General features: G+C 41.8%; 1 protein-coding gene across 1 annotated transcript in view; it reads right to left on the reverse strand.

Annotated features, from left to right (window-relative positions):
* Nucleotides 1–19,760, reverse strand: part of AFF3 (ALF transcription elongation factor 3) — a 337,267-nt gene that overhangs the window by 175,870 nt on the left and 141,637 nt on the right. The window contains exon 4 of the mRNA XM_052773584.1: nucleotides 11,362–11,406. Within this exon, the coding sequence (XP_052629544.1) occupies nucleotides 11,362–11,406 (45 nt within the window). The remainder of the gene's footprint in view (nucleotides 1–11,361; nucleotides 11,407–19,760) is intronic.

Raw genomic sequence — 19,760 nt, forward strand, 5'->3', positions numbered from 1 at the left:
TGGTTTCTGCTGGCAAAATGGGACAGAGGGAGGGGTAAAAATGACAAAAAAAAGAAGAAAGAAGAAAAAAAAAAATCTATGAAAGCTTAGAAGACAAGATATCGAAAGGTACATACACCACAGAAACAATAACTGATAGGGAACATCCTTTACAGAAGGGAATGTTTGATGATTTGGGGAATCTGCCTATGTATAATTTATGAATTCCTTATGGCTGTTTTTTACTGTGTAATGCTTTATACTCTGTGTGCTAAGAAGACAAGGAAAATAAGTTAATGCCTGTCCATGAAAAGGTCGATAGCTAAAGATTATCAGCACCTGAATAGATCTTACCAAAGGAAAACAAAAGGTTAAGGGCCATTTTTTTCCCCTGCCTCTCCACAGGGGTCTAGATCTCAATAGCGGAAAATCCCAGACAAGGGAAAAAAGATATCAGATACTAATCCTGGGTCTTAAAAAAAATCAGAGAGCCTAAGTGACTCCTGTGAGACTCCAAGGGCCCAGAGATAAAGGCAGCTTGTTTAGGAGAAGAGAGCCCGGGGGCAGCTCTCTGAGCAGGGAGACACCAGGGAGGATGAAAGACGCTGCTGCCCGGGAAGGGAAGGAGAGGGAAAGCCAGGCTGAGCCTGGAAGACAGGGTGGAAATGTCATCTTCAGATGCAAGGGAGCTGAGGGGTGACAGCAAAAACGATGGAGAAATTTAGATGAGGCAAAGCGCGCAGAGCTCTTATTGCTTTGTCTAGAGATGTATGCTGCTTCTCCAGCTAATGGGGAAAAGCCCCAGTCATCTATTTTTTTGGAACGACTGCAGAACCTGCAGTGGTCATATAGCCTGGAAAACATGATGCATATGGAAAATTTGGGTAGCCTGCTCGGACTAAGGGAAGCTTGCATGCCTGTCGACCCTGTGTGGTGGGCCCAAACACAGCAGGCTGAAGACTGTCCATCCACTTGGGAAAAGTCTGAAGTGCCTGCAAGCACAAAATCGAGCTCATGCCCTTGTTCCCAGGGAAAAAATTTCTTCGAGCATCGTCTTTCTTACACTGTGAGGCTGCTGCAGGCTCCAGCTTCCCCATCTGATGAACAAGAGAGGGAAGCAGCTGCCGCGGCAGCAACTATATTTAGCAGTCTATTCTGCTATTGATGCATATATACCTGGTTCCTATTGACTATAATGAGAATTATTCTGACAAACCACAAGGAGAATAGGCCTTTTAGGATTCAGTTCGTACTAACGAAATGTCTAAGGAAAATTACCCTCTTTTTGTCCATGCTAAATTATTCCAGCTTTTCATTAATACTCATTAAGTTTCTAAGGGTTGGCATTTTTAGAAAAAAAAAAATAGTTTTCACTGACAGAAAAAAGCCACCCAGATAAATGAAGAAAATGTTTACTCAATTAATAGGCATAATTTTCTCTTTTGGTGCTCAATTCAACATCAGGATCTGAAGTCAACAAAGGTTGGATCAGGGTCTACAATTTTTTTAATTGGGCTCTTCTCATTTACACTGGAATATGTTGAAAACTCAGGGCTATAATGAACCATTACATATGCACACATGCAATGCTAGGAAAATTAATAATGTCTTGAATTTGCTCGGTATTTATTCAGCATTCATGAGTAAATAACAAATAACTTGATAATATTAATGAAAAAAAGCCTGTGGAAAACCCACACAGCTGGAGGGAAACTTTTTTACTGCATGAAGCCCACTTTCTCTCCCACCAAGCTATTGTCATTAGTCTGAATAACTTTTTTTTCCCCAAGGGTAAAGTGACAGGCTTGCAATTTCCATATAAAATTGCATGTTTTTAACTGAAGTTTGTATGTAAGCCCTTTTATGTCTGGGTGACTTTAAGTGTAGTCAATATTATTGGAAAGAATATATATTTTTAATTAATTTTGTTGGCAAAAATTAAGTTTTCAGAAACTGTCAGAAATGTGACAGTTTATCAACCATCTTCATTTTAACCTGTACAGTGGTACTGTTTGGACGACTGAATCAGAATCCCATCATTTAAGGCAACATCAATAATTTGTACATAAAATAATTGGGTCTTTTCCAAGTACCTCACTTTTGAAGCACACCTGATAGCAATTTACTTCCTAAGCTACTAAATCCAAAATAACTCTAAGAATGACACAATGCACCACACACAGTAAATGGCATTTAGCGCTAATCATAAAGGACAGATACTATGGCATTTTGGTTGGTGAAAACTTGATCAGTATTCAGTCAGTCTCTCTTAAAATATTCTATTAACAGCACTTTGCGTCCTGCAGACAAATGACTGTGTATGTTCTTGCCTTTCTTTCAAAGACAGTTTTTACCTTTCACATTTCCAAAGAAAAAAAACAACCCAATATGTCCCAAGGGCAACGAGCTACAGTGGCAAAAAGATGCCAAAATATATAGATAAAAAATGCTAGAGATTTTCAATCACAATTTTTACAGTGTGGCTAGTACTGTATTCTCCAAGGTCTTTGAGTTTTTGCACAAGGCAGGAGGAAGCCCAGTGCATTGTATGGAAAAATCAGACCACACCTCTCCTAACACACCAACAGGACCACAGTGTCCTGGCCCGCAACCGTGCATGTCATTAAATCACGGACACCAGCATGGTTTTGACCGGGGCCAACTCTTGCAGAGAAAATCCCTGCATGCCCAGAAGCCTCTCCCAACAGGCAGCGTGGGTGAAGCCACTCTGCTTCGTGGCTGTAAGAGAGTTTAGCTCTTTGGACACGAACCATGCTACGCTGATTGGCCTCAGGGTGAGAGAACAGTTATTAGTCCATTTTACTTATTAGTATAGACATTGCAATGGAATATTCTTGAAAGCGATTTAATTTCCTTTTAGCAGACTCCTCTTTTCTCCCACAATTTCCTTACAGTCTTTCTGCCAAGTGAAGCTAACTGCTAACTCATGTGTTGCTCCTAAATATGATTAAATAAGATTAACAAAAGAATATTTGTCTCAGCTCCCAGATGAGGAAAGCTGCCTCTCTCAGACATAAACAGAGAGCTCACTCTTCCTGCATCAGACCAAGATGTGACAGTGGTGGGAGAGTTCCCACTGATCATCTCCAGTTGTGGAAAATGAGGCACCACAGAGGAATTTCCTAGATGTAAGAGCATGTCCACTGAAAATATTAGTGTGGGAGACAGGAAAAGGTGCACGGCCAAAGCACATGTGTAATGTCAGCCACTGACACCCACAACTCGATCTAATGCAGGTTTTCAGAGACACATCTTAAGGTGGGGATGGCAGAAGGTCTGTCACCCTGTGGGCTCACAGGGCAAACCAGGGCTGTGTCCTTAGGTGTTGGGGACTGTGGGGCAATGATTGCCCGGCTCTGCAGCCACAGCTGCAGTCTACAGCCCAGAATACATGCACACTACGGGAAGTCATCCCTGGAAACATGGCGAAGAAAATGGGAACGTTAACTTGGGTGGAAAATACATCATATAACAGCATCTAGTTGCATTGTCTGATGAGTCTGCTTCCTTAATGCCCATTTAATCAAGGAAGAAACCACTGTCACCATAGGGTTTACTGGAAGATGCCATCATCTCAACTCACACCTCCTTTGTGGTCTCACTTCATTTTGAGTGAATCTTACCAAGGGGGCAGAAAGTAGGTTGTTCTCTAAAGGTGGCAGCTGAAGGCATCAAATCCCAGGCTCCCAGCAGTGTGGATACCTGCTATTACCCAAATTTTATTCTTCTTTCATTAGGACTGATAGCACAGATCCTTCCTGGTATTAATATGCATAATTCTGTTGGCCTCAGAGGAGCTGTGGCAGGGATATACAAAACAAGGATCTATCTGGCCCTTTGCCATTAATAACAAGGAATCATTTCTCTGTATTGGAACAAGATGGTGATTGTGCCTCTTTTCCAGCTTTGTGAAACACTTGAAACAGAGCGAAAAATTAGTAAGTATTTTACTGTATTATTTTTGTATAGCAGAGAGGCTGGATAATTCATTCTGGATTCTCTCTTCCTTTGTCAAATAACAGGGTATATACACTCACTACAAAACAGCAATTTTGAAAATTAATTCCACCACATTAGCACGATAGTGTTTCACCAGCCTTTTTATACTGGCCTGCCTTTTCCTAACACAAAGCCTTCGCACATTGGCTACTTGTGTTCTTAAAAGAACATGGGTCTCTTTCCTCTGTACCACCCTATTCAATTCAAAACAGATCAGATTTTGCTGTATTTGAAAATGTCAATGCCCCAGCACATGGGTGGCTAATGCCACAGAAACTGCCTCCACGTCCAGCACCGGGACCTAGAGGACTGAAAGGCAGATTACCTTTGAGTGGCATTGTTGTAAGTCTTGCTCCCACCATAAGAGTTTCTAGCTTGATCTCCTATTTCCACTAAACTATTTACAGTTTTTGCCTTTTTAAGGTGATATTTTTTCATTGCCACTGAGATTTATTAAGTTCAAGGTTTAAATATACAGCATACTTCAATCCTGAAACTCCTTTGAGACACTATTTGCAACAACAGTAGTGACAGCAGCAAAAATCCAAGTGTGACAATTCAGGGGGGCTGTCAATGTACAACTAGTTAATGGTTGGTTGACATTATCACTGTTAGTATAGTATTTTAGTGCCATTTTACATGATGCTCTGTACCTCAGACTCTATATATTAAGAGCCAGGGAAGTGATGTTTACATGTCTGCATTTAACGTGTTGGCTGTGAAGGTTTATTGACAGTTGAAAACCACAATGTGGGCAATAAAAAGGATGTGCCATGCATGGTGCCCAAACCAGGAGCAGTTTCTGTTCAGATGAGCTGCAAGAAGTAACAGACCACCTGGACAGAGACTGTGATGATCTGAGAAAGCCCCAAAAGGGACAAAAGCTGTGAAAAGTGAGGAATCCCCCCAGCCTTTTGGATGGAGAAGGAGGTAATAAAGAGACCCTGGCTGCAGCGGACACACAGAGAAAGTCCAAGGCACCACATACAGACGGTGTATCCTGAAAGCTGCCCAGGTGTAAGGTGTCAAGGGAATGACAGTATACACAGGTACGCTTCCTCTGTAGTCATTGCAGCTTATGTGGACAAAGCCAAAATAACTTTAGCTAGCTCTGGTACTGCTGCTAATTTTGCTCTAGCAGCACAAGGTACCGTATGGACTGCTAATTCTCACTGAGAAGCTGGAGAAGCGCCAGGCAGAGCTTGCTGAAGCTCCGCGATGCTGCCATCCACACCACTAGTGGTACCCAGGCTGGCTGGAGGAAAGCTGAGCTAGGTAAATCGCTGCAGACAGCGACTGCTGTGGAAAAGATACTGTGCAAACGAGCTGGATGTCATGGTGTGGTAAGAAGGGCAATGTTAATAGGTGTGTATTGGAGGTTGGATTAGATGGCTTGAGCTATGTCTTAATGTTTCTGAGATTTAGTGCCTTTGGTGAAATGACACATTTTCCAAACACTCTTGAGTATGCTTTTTCATTTATTTGAGTAAGAAAGACAAAAAGAATCATACTGAAGAAATGCAACGAACAATATACATCAGCCAAAATAAAGCTTTAATTGCTCTGAAATTTAGGATACTAAAAGCAAAGCCATGCTGTGAAAGTTCTGCTGAAAGATTGCAATGAAAACAAATGATATTTTATGCATCTGATACATTTTTAATATGATTCTGACACTTTGGAGTACTTCTGTATTCAATGATACTGAGCAAGAAAAGTAGTGTCAGCAAACCAGGGCTACTTCTAAGTCTCCATTCCTTCTCTCTCCCCCACTGCCTCTCTTTCACCTGAAGTTGCTGTATTCCTCCTGAAACTTTTCCAGGAGTTTCCCGCTGGGCTCAGTCACAAAAGCCAACCCGAATTTCCCCATGAAGGTGCCGTGCTGAGGGCGGCCTTCTCACCTCCCTCCCAAAGTTGCCCAGCAATTTCTTTCCAGCAGTGAGACTGCAATAAAATGCTCTGCTAGTGCAGAGGTAGCTATTGCACTAGCGCCGTGCAGCAAAGTGGGTCTCGTTCCACCTGTAGGCTTTTCCCTCTGCTTTGGAAAGCAAGAGGAGTGTTTAGAAATATACTGCTGATTACCATATTTGTGTTCTGTAATTCTTCACATGTCCAACTCCACCAGGAGCTTAACTGCAGCCAGTGGGATCTTACAGTCATTAACATTTACAAGGCAGCAGTTCACAGTTGTTGAACTAACAACCTACCTCTAAGAAACTGATTTTTCTCCCTTCTAAGTATTGACACGTGCTACACTGACTGTGATGCTTATTCACAGTGACAGTGTGCTTGGTAGGATTTCATGTTTTCACAGGATTTGTCTTGTGCAGACAGTTTCTAATTTACCTCTGCTCTTGTTTTAATTCAATCAGCTGATGGAGTGCCTCTGATCTCACGGCACATATGGCTGTTCAGGTTTGAAAAAACCCCTGAATATTTGATGGGTTGATCCTTAATGCTTTCTGCTAAAGAATTAGCAAGCCTGCTAATGAGCCAAGGGATCCCAAGTGGGGAGGGGAAAAATACGGAATTAGATTTTGTTTTCACTCAGTTTTTTATGTTGCTCAAATAAGAAGTACTGTGCTTCACATATTCTGATTAGTTTCACAGGGTAGAGAGATTCAAGTAAATTACTCATCAAAGCCATCACACTTAAAATGTCATGTTTTCATAAGTGGATATCCTGTGGCCATAGGAAGTCACAACCTATTTGCAAGGGCACCTGCGGGTGCTCACCCCCAGACAGAAGGCTCACGGCACCCATCAGAGTTGTCCTTCACTGGAAGGGATGTTTGCAGCTAGAGTCTCAGTCCTTTCACTGCCTCTCCAACTGCTTTTTCTGTCTTCCCTGAAAGAAACTTATCTGTCCTTCACCCCACACTCCATCCTGCCTCCCCACTGCTCCACACCATCCCAAAGGAGGTGGCTTCTTCTGTGGTAACTGGCTGTGCTTGGTTTTCCTCCAGCCCTTTCTCTGCATTCCTGTTGCTCCATCAGCTTCCTGCTGTCTCTGCATCCTGCAGCCAAACACTGTTTGGAGGCCAAACACTCAAACTATGTCCGCCTCTCCCTAGTTCAACAACACCTCTCATGTCAACACAAAAAACCCCAGGGAATTCACAAGGAACATCTTCAATAACTAAAAGCTCAGCTTACCTGTGCGTTTCCTTTCAACAAAGCTACTGCGACTCTAGGAAATCGCAGCTAAGACTGTAAGAATAGCCAGATCAATCTCCAACCACTTATCTTACAAACCAAGAACTGCCTGCACTTGACACACTCCCTTTCTCCTTAAATCCATAGCAAATATATTCAGAGTGCATCCAATATTGGTTGCAACAGTTAACTTAGTGGAGAGGCAGGACTCCTGCTGCTCCCATTTTTCACAGGTACTACAGCAAAATAAATGTTTATTCCAAACCCCACCACTTGTAACAAAATACACAGTTCCACACAGTAATAAAATCAAATAGAAATCAGCCAAAATTACTAATCTTGCCTAGCAAGCCTGTGTTTTAGCGAGGAAGTGAATAGGTTGGCTTTGGCAGCATCTCAGGAACTCAGGTAGCAACTGCTCCGGGCATGGTGGAATAAAGGATCTTTGTGTAGGCTTAACTCTTATTTTCTGCTTCAGAGTTTTCTACCATGTCCTCCACCAACAATGCAAAAGCTTACAAGGAATTGCCTTTTACAACTACTGTCAAGTAATGAGGCTTTTCTCTCTTGATTTGACATTACATCTGTAACTTGGTCTTACTGGAGTTACTTACATCGAAGGCTCTCTTAGAAGATTCTCAACCCTCAACGTGTGTGCCTGCAGCTGGACAGAAAAGTCACTACACCTTGAAGAAGTTGCTATAAATTAGTGCATGAGGTTCAGGACTCCTGCAGTGATTATAAACTCAGCAGGAGTCCTTACACAGGACAGGGTTACTGTCTTGTTAATGGACCTCCCTCAGGACTGGAAGCGGTTCTGCGTCTCAGTTCTTGAGGGCTTTCTCTGGAAGCTGCTGTTTCATGTGGAAGGATCTGTCAATTTCCAAAGTCTACAGAACTCTGATACGTTTGGTAAAACAACATCAAAAAAGGCTAGACTTAGGCCGTGGCACCATGTGTTGCACAAGGCAGGACAAAGACTATAAATTCTTGTCACAGTTAGTGCTAAGTAAGATTTGGTGATTTTAACACTATGCCTAAATTGATTTTGCAGCCCAGGTCGGATGTTAGCTCTGGCCATGTCCTGAAACCAGAGGGTGACAAGATCTGTGCACAAACCAGCATTTGCCTCCTTTCACCTGCTGGGGGAAGGAAACACAGGGAGGCAGATGGAGCAGATTTGGGCCACACTTTCTACTGCCCTTGGTCTTGACTGGGGAGACACGGACATGCTGTGGAAGTACCTATCCGTTGGAAAAGCCACAGCCTGACTTGTGCAGGGAACACACTATCTAGAAAGATAGGATGTTTTCTGCCTTCTGTTGTGCAAGAGACAGCTAAAACAGGGTGCAATGTTCTTTAAAAAGATAAATTTTAAGCATCTTCTTCCTTTTGCTGATGCTCCATGCAGTAGAGTGGCCCTTCATATAATAAACACATTTCAGTGCACCAGCCACCTTTTCTGAGGGCAACACAAGGATCGCAGCTCCTGTGGCTTTTCATTGTCTGCCTTTGGGCACCCGTAGGGGATCTGCATATATTCTGTCTGAAAAGAAGCTAAACTTTGGCTTTACTATGTGAATAGCACCTCCAACAAAAACATGGAAATGGCTTTCCTTATAAACAGTCTGCTTCAGAAAACCAGAAAATCTGTGTTAATACTGAATGGATCTGTTCAGGACAAAAAGAGGGCATGGAGAGGGCTGGAAAAGTCTAGATGCCAGTAATTTACGAAGTGAGTAGCAATGGCACATTATTACTGTTGCTGTTTTCACTAATTATCAGTAACAACAACCACTGCTGATCTGGTTTTGTATTGTGAGAGTACCTAAGCACTGCTTTTGTACTACACAGCACTTCCCTGACACAGAAAGTTCACTTTCCAGGACAAAATGGGTGTATCCGACCTGACCAGGCACTACAGGGTACAAGTGGAATAACAATATTCAGGCATGAGAAACCATGGTCTATGCCTGACCTCACCCCTGTTTTTCCACAGTCCTTGTGAAAAAGGAGGCTCTTAAGAGAGGATCTAAAGGTAGGTATGGAGCTAACTGGGAAAGTGTTCAAAGCTCTTCCCAGATCTGATAAGAAGCATGGGAGAAATTAATTGATGTAAAACTTAGCAACATTGTGATGGAGGCTAGTATCACCAGGTAAGCTAAAGTGGGAGCTTATATGTTAGCATGGACTGGTAGACTTGAGGCCTTAAAATCAGAGACAAATAGCTGTACTTGATTTGATAGAGAAGGAGTGGTGAGATGTACAGACAAATGTCTTTGGGCAAGATGTCAAGCTAGAAAAATGATCTGTGCGGCAGCATGAATGCAGGTATGCAGCATGGCATTTGTCAAAACCAAGGAAAGGATGTTGCAGCAATCAAAGTGTGTAATGAGAATTTGGACCTGAGACTTACACCTTTGTGAATAAAGAGCTTCAGCTAGAAATGCTATGGAGTAACAGTCTGCAAGATTCACGTGTAGTCTTAGACACAGAGACCCAAGGGAAGTTCAGAATAGAAAGCGATACCCAGGTTGCAGACCTGGAGGATGGGCAGATTGGAGAGGTTACCCATGATGACTGAGTACTCATGTGAGGACAAGAGCTAGGGGACGAAAACAGTACGCTGTCTGTTTTAGCCATGCTAAGCCTCAGCAGATAGCGAGACACTGATGCGAAGTGTAGCTTTTGAGCTGTGGGTTGTTTTATTCAGTTTTTAAGCAAAGTGAAAGAATTTGTGAATAAATCCTCACAAACAAAAGGGTCCTATCCATCCAAGGATGTCCTGAATGCTTCATCATGAAGCTTCACAAAAATGCTTCTTAAGGAACATTCCCAAGGGAAAAAGAAGAGAGCAGCAGCTGTGTTCACTGGTTTGGGGATGCATCTTACCATCCCTAGTCATATAGTGCATTTTTCTTCTCAGCTGGGGTCTCTTACATATCCATGTTCCTCTGCATGGAAGGAACCATGTCTCTTCTACGTTTTTTGCCTAATTGCACAAACCTAAGGAGGAAGACCACCTTCTTTGTTCATTTTAAAAGCCTTGCATAAAAAATGGGTGAATGAGTCTCACGTCACATCATGAATTCATGATATCTGCTACTAATTTGTAACAGAGCAGCAGGGACTGAGGCTAAGGCTTGTTGAATATGTGGTTCAGTCCTACAAAAGCCTACTTTGTAAATATTAGCTAAGTAAAAGCTCCGCCAGTGAAGTCATAAGCAATAAATACATCATCATCACCCTTTGACAAACTCTTCGTCCAGTTTAAGAATTAAAAGCTGTATTTAACGTATTCAGGGAGAATGGAGAAATGCCTTTAGAAACAACAGGCTTAATGCACTACTAATCTCTAAACTAAATATTTATAGCCCCGTAATTTATAAACAATCTGAAATATTTGGGTAGTGGATATCCAAGAGGTGGAAGCGCACACAGTAATAGGGAGGTTTTACCATTCCATCTACCTTGTTTTGTGTTTCAATCACTATTATATCAGATTTATAAGCATTGCAAATTATTGAATTATCAGTTTAGAAAAAGAACCGAAAAAACCATGAGTTAAAATATATGGAAATGTTTCATTGTTTATAAATTTGTGTGCCTCAGAAAATAATCAATATCAAAATTGATTCAAGCCAAGATCTGTCTGGATGTGTATTAAATCGCTCCATGAAAATAAACTAGAAATTACTAAGATAAAAGAAATAATAATGAAATACGGAAATAACTAAGGATTTTGCACATTGTCATTATATAATGGACATAATGGACATAATGACATTACATAATGGATTCTAATTAAATCCAGGTGGAAAATGACCTTCCTAGACCTCCCTTCAAAATTAAGATTTTTGACAGTCATGATTAATGGAAACATGCACTTTGCATGGTTTGTAAACCTGAAACATCATTGTACATTTCAGTTTATAATTTATCCCATTATCTGCTTCTGCATGCATGAAGGTCAGCCGTACTGGCACAAAGTAGCAGTGAAATTCAGAGGCTCTGAAAGGTTGTTTTCACAGATTTTTCAATTATTTTTCATGAGGAAATAATTTTGCCTACTTTTCCCTTAGAAAGATGACAATCTAAAAGAGTAATATTTTTAACAGCAGTAATTGCAATATTCTTGTTATCCTCTTGTCTTTTTAGAATAAACAAAATGGCACTGGGAAAAAATGTTTTTTTAAGGATTCCTACCCGCAATATTTCTTCAATGCAGCTGTTATCTCCTGTTCCACTGTCCTGTAAACAAAAAGAGAAAATAGTTTGTTTGTGTTTTAAAAAGAAAAATACAAATAGCAGGTTTGAGGACATGGTTGTCACATGAAATATATTCCAACCTCTATTACAGTTTCAAAATGAGGCCAAGACTTTCCCGCATCTGAAAAGTTGCACTGCTTAAAATTCTCAAATTATTCCCCATCAGCACCGCAGGAAGATGTAATATTTGCAGCGCTTACATATGATTGCAACATATTTGTATAAATTCATAGGATTTTATTTACACCACTTTGGGTGCGGTTCGTGCTGTTTTGGCTATGCTGCGTATGAGTAAGCATAAGCAAAACAGTTATTGCATGTACATAGATTCAATATGTGCATTTATTTACATTAAATAAATAACATCTTTCTGCATCCTTTGTGCAGGAAAGACTCTGCAGTGACACTGCCTATGTGCAACCTGATGATATATAGGGTAGAGGCACCTGTGATGCTGAGGGGAGAGCTGCAGAGACTGCAACACAGGCGGCAACGCTGAGCACGGGCTAGGCAGCACAGCAGTCCTGAGAAGGCTACGATTTCCTAAAATGCTGACCCTAAACCCACCCGTACGTTGTGGGACTGAGAAATTCAGCTCTCCTGAACAATATGGCTTACTCCAGAGCCATTCTGGAGAGGAGAAATCAGAGATTTGGCAGAGCAGCTATCCCGATAGCAACCATCCTGCCGGTGCCTCACCTACACGCTCAGCTTGGTTGTTCGTTAGGACCCAAAATTTTGCCAGCGAAGACAAGGCAGCGCGAGACACCAGATTGCCATACCTGTGCCCCCCCCGTCCCCTCCTTGCCTGCCCCCAGTTCCCTTGCACTGCCCAGCACAACTGGGAAGAGAGGGCACACCACGGATGGAGGTACTGATGCTGAGGGGCTGCCCATCTCCTGCAGCGCTCCACAAGATACAGGTGGCTGCTGCATCAAGCAAGTTTTCTGGGGATTTACTTCACCACACTAAATTCCCTGACAGTTCCCCCAAAAAAGGGTTTCTTCTTGGAGAACAGAACTAACTCAGGAAGCAGGAGACTGGGGCTTGAGGTCTTCCCATGTGGGAAGGGGGGGTGGATATGATTATATGATTAATTACTGTCTGCAAAGAGCCGGCAGGGAGGTGAGCTTGGTCTTTGCCTCTCATTTTCAAAACACACCTGGAGGTTCTGAGTTTTCGGGTGCCCACCTGGAGAAATATCAAAGCAGTTCGATTTTCTGAAGTGCTGAGCTCTTCTCACCTGGAAATCAGACTTCTCTACCACATCTGTATTTGGGCACCCAAAAAATGACAAGGCGCTTTCAAAAATGGACACCTCTATGCCTACGAGACCCAAATGATCCCACTAGCCAGTTTGTGCAAGTTTGTGCAACAAAAAAAGTTTGTGCTGCTCCTGGGCAGCGTCACTGCTGCTCCCTGGCCTGAGCTGAGTGACTGAGGAGGTCTGGATCCGCAGCCGCTCGTAGCCTACCAGCTGTAACCAAGGGCAGAAGTACAACAGCCATGCATAAGCAAGGGAACAATTTACGTTTCATAATTTTTTTGTGGCTGTTATTTCATGCCAATTCATAGAAAGTCATAAGTGCTTTATTGTGCCCACTCCTGCTAAATCTTTGCTGAATGTGGCCCTTGATTGTTAAACAAACGAATTGCATTAACTCTTTTTGGTGCAACACAGTCTGTCAGGTTTACAGTTCACCAGGATTTACACCACTGATTTCAAAGGGAAAGGAACTAAGCACGCTATAAAGTCAGCCTTTGGAGAATTACTCATACCCGATGTACGGATGCTGACGAGAGGCTGCAGCCCTCGAGCAGATAGCCCTGTTCTGATCTCAGCCCTGTCCCCGAGGAGCCGCACAACACTGCGTGTGACCTTCCTGCCGCTGGAGCAGGGGTGCAAGTGCAAGAGTTGATGTTGCCGATGAAGCTAACAAGACAGACAGAAACACCGCAACAATCTCTGGGTATTTAAGAATTTTAAAATTAGCTAATTTTTATTTCTCTCTTCTCTGTGGGTTTCCCTCCATTTTTTCCCTTTCCTTCCTCAAACCCTGGCCAATGACTTCTTATCCCATTAACAACAGCGGAAAGTGTAAAAACCTCACCATGAACACCTTGTTTACAGAGCAACGAATTTACTGCCTGACCTCAAGTTTTCTATTCTAGTCCATTGCCATCTTACAGAAGGAGGGATGAGAAGACCTACCATCTTATGCTGTATACAATACATTGAACATACGGTAAAATGATGCGCTCTATTTTTGTGTGAAGACAAAACTACTGAAGGTAAATTTGGCAATAGGCTATTTCAGACTAGGTTTAGAAACAAGCTTTTGTTACAAAATCAAATATCCCCCCTAGAAGTGTAATGAAATAAGTCTGCAAATACTCATCAGCAAGAAATTACACTTTCCATTACCACAGAACTAAAACTTTAGCTATTCTCCCTAGCACATCATATCTCTGGGCAGGGAGTAAAAAAACTTTTCACATCTCTCTCTCAATATCATCACACTGCCTTTCAAACGGCAAAAAAAAAGCTGTAAACACAAACCCAAAGATGACATATGCAAAAGTGAAAACAGTATTTGGGGAAAACCTCAATCTCTTTATTTTCCTCTTTGTTCTTCATCTTTTGAGTGCCAAATATAAATTTCTTAATTTATTTTTGCTTTGAATACTTGTAAGGCTCTTACATTACTCTTGATATCAAACCTTCTAGAATAAGGATGGGGAAGTTAAGAGACCATGCTCTGCACACAGCAAGCAACTTCAATTTCATATGGCCTGGGGCCATTATTATTTTTTTTGTTCATGATATCATATAACACAATGCAGAGTGTTATTGTGGGACCTAAGGTATGTCTGAAAAGTGTCTGTAGATGTTGGTCTGGAAAAGACTTCCCATTCTCACTTTAAAAGCTCTTCTCCACTACATCTCTACTCACATTACAGAGGAATCTGGCAACCTAAATTTAACTTCATGGCCATATTTTAATTATAAAAAATATAAAAGCTGGTAAATGTTTCTTTAAATCTGAATTAAGAGATTGCATTACCTGCAGGCAACAAATAGCACAGAGCACTCAACGAGCTATTTGCATCAGTGGAATTGCCTGATCCAAACCCTATTGCGTCGGTGCTGGCTGCGTGATGCAGCACCTGCGTAAGGCTGATGTCGGCAGTGCCGGCAATCTGTGCAAAGCAGTCCCTCCACCCTCTTGATAGCCTGCACGCCACAGTACACTTGTGCAATCAATGTTTTAATTACTTAAAAAATAAAAATTAAAAAAAAAGGAAATAAAGGTTTTGAGGCTGCTGTTCCCAAGTAAGCCGAGGCGCTGCTACCCTGTATTTATTCTGACATTGATGAACCCAGCTCATTTGCTTCCCTTTGCATTTTGCGATCTGTCATAACAAACTCGCCTCACTGAACCTCCAATGAACCATCAGCGAAATACTGGCAAGTCTCGGGGAGCTGTCGGGGGAAGCGGGCTCCGGTCTCTTCCCTCTCCGATGCTGCACCCATTACCTTCGTCCCTCAGTCAGCACAGCCTGAAGAACGCCAAACATCTGCACACACGTGCGGCTGGAGTACAGTCTGGCAGGAGGATGCGAGGAGCTGCCACCAAGGATAATGGCAGTGGCTGCTGAAGAAATAGCCGGGAGCATCGCGCCGCTGATAACACGAGCAGCTAATTACCATGCAAAGCACAGAGAACTCTAAGAAACAAGGCTGACTAAAGGCTACATCGAATTCTTGAGAAAGGGGATGTCATTTCAAAAAAAGCTACATCTGTACAAATTTTATTTCAGAGCATTACTTTATTTTTTCTTCCCTTACTAAGAGCTTTCACATGGAGATATATATAAAGAAACCTCTCTGAAAGGAATTGCTTCTCTGTGATACTTCTCCCTCCTTTCAAATCTTTGTGTTAAGGAAAGAAAGAAAAATCTTCTGCAAGTACCTATTTCCATTTTAGCCTAAGAGATTTTTATGGTGCCAGGTTTTGGTGCTGTTATTATTTGGACTGTGATAAGTGTTTTTACAAAGTCTCTAGAAGTTATTGGATTTTGTCTCCAGTATAAATTAGGCATGATTAAGATCTCCAGAAGGCTGAGGTACGTACTCAGCCTCTTCCACTTGGCAGGAGGCAGGCTGGCTGTGTCGGCGCTTGAACGCTGGTCATCTGCAACCAGTGGCATGGCTGTGGCCACCATGTGTCCACCCTTTGGGTGCCACCTCTGCATCCAGGGCAGCTTTCACCCCCGCGCTGCGCAGGCACTGCACGGCATTGCTTAACACGGGGCTGCAGGATTTCCCCTGGGGCCTAAAGTGAAGCTTCAGGCAGTAAATGTTGGCAGACAATAACCTAAGTAAGTCCATGATTTTAAAAAAAGGGAAGAAAGCCCACGTTGATGGACCTTGGTCTGAAAGCATATTAGAAAAGCTTCTTTGCCAGGCAAGACCACAAAAATATGGAGATACACACACACGTGTGCACATATGTATATATAACATTTGCCATACAATCCATTTGCTAGAAAGGAACTTCCAGTATGAAGAAGATAAGTAAAGTCCTTATCTTTTTACTTATTCATACATGCGGCCTCTGCCTGTTGCATTGTGGAGAACCATTGCCCTCAACAAAGCTCCCCTTCAATCATTTCTCTGAGGAGATCTTCAAACCTTCAAGTTGCGGAATAAAATGTTGAAATTTAACAGGGAGATATGCCTGAGACCAGAGAGGTGTCTTCTGGGGTTTCTGTGGAAATAAAGCCAGGCTGTGCAAAGGTATTTTTTGGGAGAGGTCATTTGCAGATGCCCAGGAAGGGTTTTTAGACATTCAGGGCTTAACTTCCTTGCATGTGCTACATCCTCCAAAAGGCTTTTTATGGGATAGCTGTGCTGAACCCACACTGCTCTGGAGAGAAAAGGCAGGACTTTGGACCTCAGGAAAGGTGGGCTGCTTAAAAGATTAGACCTCAACCTGGTTAAAGGAAATGTCCACTTTTTGGAACGTATTTTCATTCTGAACTGGGGTGGGGGGGCAGGCACCTACATGTAGATTTTATCCCATTGGCTATACTCCCATTAAAAATGTAATTGTGTGACATCATTACCTTCAAAATGAAATTTTAAGAAGTGTTCTTCAGTTCAGTTGAGAAATGAAAAGTTTGATCAGATCAAAACACTTTAACAACAAGTTTTAAGAAATAAATAGAAATAAAATTTGTAGTTACAGAATAAGATATGGCCTAAATCAAGAAGTCATTAAAACATAATATTGAAATGTTTCACTCTGACTCCAAATTTGGTAACTTTTTACTTTAAGAAAATATTTTCTTCGAACAAGAATGAAAATAAGTTTGGTCAAAATCAACATAGATGCAGACATTTACATTTTCAGTTCTGATAAACTGGAATGTCCCACAGGAAACGGAGCAAGTAGGAAAAAAACTCTGACCAGAACAGAATTAAAAACGGTATTTCTCTTTCTTTTATTCCTCTGACGAGAATAGCATTTCTATCTTGATGGGTGACATGAGACCTACCAGCAATGTTTCCATCTACTTTAACAGGGCTGGACTTCAGGCAGCCACAGCATACTGTAGTCCCCCTCATTTCACCAATGGGCATTCGTAATGCTGGGCATTTCACAGCCCTTAAACAGAGAAGACACCTTGTCTCTCTCAGAGGATGCAGGCAAGCAGGGCTGAACTGGGCAGGGTTACCAAGGAAAGAAAAATGAAGAGACTCCTGAGGAAGCTTGATTTTCTATTGTTCCTGATATTTGAAAGCTTTACTTTGCACTCGTGCTGTTTCTTACTACTAATTTAGAGTGCCAGTGGCCATGGTCTGTTGACACAGTAGTTTTCTCCTGCGCTCTGCACTGCTGCGAGTAGGAGCTGTTTCTCTTTTACTACGAGGAATTGCTGCTGCTAAATTAGACATGGAGATGTACAGAAGGGAGATGGGGATGAACAGCTGAATTCTCCTCAAACTCTGTGTCAGAAAGTGTGGCACTAATTAAAGTTATTAAATCCATCTAATTTACAGTGACTGTTAATAAACTGTTACCCTTAATAAGCCCATTCTCTTTTGAAATGGAGCCTTCATATTTATTATGGGGATTATTTTTTTCTACCATGGGATCTTGCAACATTGTTCTTGGTTCAAAAAGGAAGAGGAGAAAGGTTAACAAAGATTGTATTTCACGAAAAAAAATGAATTAAGAGCAAGTGATGAAAGTCATCTAGCTTTGCTTTAATGAAAGTATCTGGCTATACTAATTGGGGGTCTTGTTGCAAGTGGAATATCATGATGCCCCAGTCTTGTACCAGGAACAGGAAGATATTCTGGCTAATCGAAGAAGGTGAATAAAAAATATTTGTAGATAGAAAGAAACACCAAATGATCCGATAACACTTGCCGTGCACACTAGAAAGGAGATGCTAATTGGACATGAGTACATTGAAGCACCTCCTGCCCATGTAGCGCCTGACCTGAACTGAGTATGGAAAGCCTGGGATCGGAAAGTGAGGTGATGCTGAAGGGCCACCGTCTGGGTGGCTGCTGGGAGCTTCACTAGAGCTTAGGCACCTGTAGCCCAGTTTGGAGGGGATTTAGAAGTGCTGGGTCCAGCCACGTGTTGAGAGGTCATCTTCAAACTAGTGAGATGGTCTGAGTCCAAGTCTCAGTGTCCACACCACAAAAAAATCAAGAGAATTAAAGGCCAAGAACCCTTCTGATGCCTCCTCACTATCTCCACCCCTAAGGGCCATCGAACAATCAATGACTGGAGCTGCACTGGTAACATTTCATGTAATAAAAGATGCTTGGGAGCCTCAGATGAAACCTACTGGCAGATCAGTGGAGCAATTCTACAGGCTTTTACATTATATTAATAAAAATAAAAATCCAAACATGCCAGAATTACACTGTGACCCAGACCAATAAAAGGGAGCTGTAATGGAGAACTGCATTGTTCTATTAATAAAATATAAGGGTTTTATTGTTATTGGGAAAGATTGATTGTATCAAATCAATACTGTGTCACAGTATATTAATGTTTTTCTTCACTAATGAAAAAATAGGGTCTGATGTGATTACACTCTCTTGCTACCCATTTGAAAAATATAATGGGATGGTAATAATGAAGATTGCGACTTGCAATTTTACTCCTTGCTACATGCTCTATCCTGGGAGGTGCTGAGTAAGTGACCTTGGCTTTCAGTGAAGTCAACAGGGGCTGAAGGTAACTGGCATTCACCAAAATGCTGTCAACAACCCCCTGAACAGACTCCACGGCCCCTCTTCCTACCCCAAAATTGGAAAAAGCTAGTGGGGACCTCTGGAAATGCCTTCAGCATACTACATTTTCTGCAGCACTGTATGCATGCTCTGAACATTTTAAGTGACTGCTTACTTGACACAGTGGTCTATTTGTTCGAAAGTTTCCATTATGGACACCGGAGTCTTTTGGCTTTGCAGCAGGAAAGACTTCTTAGTGAAGATATGGGCTTCTCCCCTCAGCCCACGCGGCCGCCCCAAGGACCCTGCCCTGGGAGCGATACAGATCAGCTTTTCTCCCCATTAGATGCCTGTCCTCCTGCTACACAGATGGCCAATTAGCATCAACTGGAATGTGGTATTTTTAGTGATGTGGACACTTGTCTGCTACGACCTGGACTGAGACCAATTGATTGCATTTAATATATTGTCTGTGTTTGGGGAGAATATATAACATCTGTATAGCAGCAACAGTTGGAAAAACAACTATTATGGAACTGTTAATCTTTTTGTGACATTTTAATATGAATTTACCATCAGCTATTATAATATTCAATAAATTAAATGGATTATTTTGCCAAGAGATCCTTTAAAAATGTTAATTAACAATAAATCAATAAAAACTATTCAACATGAAAATCAATTACATCCCTGTTTACATTATTTAACTCCAAACATTTCTGTTTTGTGTGCTTGTAATTAGCAAGCTATAAAAGATGCCATAAATAGGCGCATAATGAGAGGAACTGTTTATAAATGATAATTGGTATTCATTTCCACTGAGCTAAAGGTTATGTGATTACAAACTATCGTGCAGAAAGGGTTAAACCTCTTATAGATAGAAGGTTTTACAGTACACAACTCTCCAGAAATCTCTCCCACAAAAGGCCCCTGATGGAAGAAAGCCCCTGTACATGAGTGGCTGATGGAAAGAGTAACATCTATCAGGCATTCCTTAAAGACTATTTACATCCATTTAGAAATGGGTCATGGGGAAAAATCTACCCTTTGGGCACTGGTGGAGGGAATAAGAAAT

The sequence above is a fragment of the Harpia harpyja genome, chromosome 22, assembly GCF_026419915.1.
Source record: "Harpia harpyja isolate bHarHar1 chromosome 22, bHarHar1 primary haplotype, whole genome shotgun sequence".
NCBI classification, from domain to species: Eukaryota; Metazoa; Chordata; class Aves; order Accipitriformes; family Accipitridae; genus Harpia; species Harpia harpyja.